Below are 2,203 nucleotides of genomic sequence, written 5' to 3' on the forward strand. Positions count from 1 at the left end.
GCAGCTAAATGGTTGAGGTTATGACAGCAGATATTATTAAAGCAGCAGGGTTCATGTCAAAGTCAGTATGGTTAATATTTTGAACAGGACCAGGCAAAAACCTCTGGCAGACTGGTATATATTACAATGTTAATGCAGCGAACATCCAGGGGAGAAAAGTTATAAATCAGACTGATGATTAATTTAACTTGGCCCCATTTACACTTGTCTTTTCATCCGTCTCCTATCTGGATAAATTGCTGGTCTTGTGAGGGACAGATTGGGTCTTTTAAAAGAAAAGTGCTGACACACACAAAAATCTAGAGAGATCTTGAAATCACTATAACAATTTTTATTTTTTTATTTTTTTAAGAAGGCAGATAAAGATATGATTGATTGATGTGATATGAATGAAATCATTACCAGGTGATACATTTGTAGTTAATCAACAAGAGATTCATGAAAGAAAAATCAGTCACACAGATAATCTTGTAAGCATTTGACTGCAATCTATTGAATGACCACCCAGTGGGAGAAATAATCAGATTCAGACATACTCTGGTCTCACTACAAAGTGATAGTCGTACTGGTCATCAGGACAGGGATAGGCAAGCAGGGTATTATTTGAAGCAATATGAACCAGATTGTCCTTGAAGTCCTGAACCTGACAGATGTACCTGCCTTGGCACAACAGCAGGAGCCGGTTACGAAAGAGGACGTTGCTCTGCGAGAGGTGGCTTTGGGGAACCAGCCTTGCCATTGGGAGCGAAATGCATCTCACCCCTCGGTTTGAACATTCATAGTTACTCTTGAAGACATTTGCCTCCCAGTTAATCTTGTTGTCCTTAAAGATAAGGCTGTTGTGGACAGGTGTGTGGAAAGACTTAGTTGTGGTCTGACCATATACATAGGAACGGGGATTATCATAGCCATACTGTCTCCTGTTGTACGAATTTCGATACACGGTTCGGGTTGGCTCCGGTGAGGTTGGAGGGCCAATAACAGTGCTCCATGGTTTAGCAGTGTAGATCCTGGGCAGGTAGTCATCATCTCTGTTGAACTTTGGGTTGGACAAAAGATTGCTGAAGAGCAGAACATTAAACTGGTATGCTTTCAACATGTTTTCTTGATACATTTTCTTATTAGTGCTGTAAACAGTGGAGTTGGACTCAATTTCGTACAGTTTCTCCACAGGGATCATAGGGAAACGAATGCGATTCAACAGGTAAACCTGGGTTTCCAAACTGACGAACTCGCTCTTCTTTGTGATCCAGCTCTCTACTGTCTGGAGGAGAAAATACTCATCTGGCACCACCAGGTCTGAGCGGGTTAGAAGGGCTCCTATGATTTCCACAGATAGGTCGGCCCAAACTGGAGATTTGGTCAGGCTTTCGAAGTTCCAGGCCAGGTACTGGATACAGTTCTCCTGAAGAACCATGTCCCCAGTCTCCTCTGCATATTTGTAAATGGACACCTGGGTGAAGAATGAAGCGTCCTCTGGAAGGACTTTAGAGAGAAGCCGGCCTGTGTCCTCCATTAGCTGCTTCACCCCAAACTTAGAAGCCATCCAGTGGAGGCACTGCACAGAGGAGAAGGTCACATCTATCTTGTGGGTGTAAAGGTACCTGTTGAGAAGAAAATAGTAGAATATTTATTAGATTTTATCTATGTTGGGTGATATAAATATGAATTCTATATCTCGAAACAATACAAATCATTGTAGTTTCAGTATACCTGATGAAGGGGGTGACATATGGTTGGCAGGACTCTCTGATGTTGACACTGATATTGCTAATCCCCTCCAGGGCATTAAAGAGCGGGAAATTCAAGAGGATCATTTTGTGTACACAGATTGTTGTTTCCTCCATTTCCATATTCCCATCCTCCAGTCTGTTTCCAGTGGCACTCTTGACTGAGATCAGGAAGTCACAGCCATTTCCACTGTCAAATATTTGGCCAAGGTCATTAGACAGACTGAAACTGTGGTCCAGCGTGTGCGTAGAATCACTGCTGGTCACATTAGTGCCTGGAATAACAAATCATTGGGATGAATATTTAATAGAAAATGAGTATGAAGAGCAACAATCACACAGAATCTACTTTTGTTTAAATACCTACTTTCTGTTTCACAGATAACTCCAACATCCTCTTTGTGGGTGCAGTCAGTTACTCCCCAGTTTTTGAAACCACAAGTCAACAGATGATACTCTGTTCCATTACAATT

General features: G+C 41.9%; 1 protein-coding gene across 1 annotated transcript; it reads right to left on the reverse strand.

Moving 5' to 3' along the window:
- Positions 1–310: 310 nt before the first annotated feature.
- LOC111649325 (galectin-3-binding protein B-like) lies at positions 311–2,197 on the reverse strand (the record flags this gene model as incomplete). Its single annotated transcript, XM_023399101.2, has 3 exons — positions 311–1,604; positions 1,714–2,005; positions 2,098–2,197. Coding segments are annotated over 3 exons (1,470 nt in total), but the record flags the coding sequence as incomplete, so codon positions are not given.
- Between the last annotated feature and the right edge of the window lie 6 nt (positions 2,198–2,203).

The sequence above is a fragment of the Seriola lalandi genome, unplaced genomic scaffold (genome assembly GCF_002814215.2).
Source record: "Seriola lalandi dorsalis isolate HSWRI2012SDOR001 ecotype SW California unplaced genomic scaffold, Sedor1 jcf7180002050432, whole genome shotgun sequence".
NCBI classification, from domain to species: Eukaryota; Metazoa; Chordata; class Actinopteri; order Carangiformes; family Carangidae; genus Seriola; species Seriola lalandi.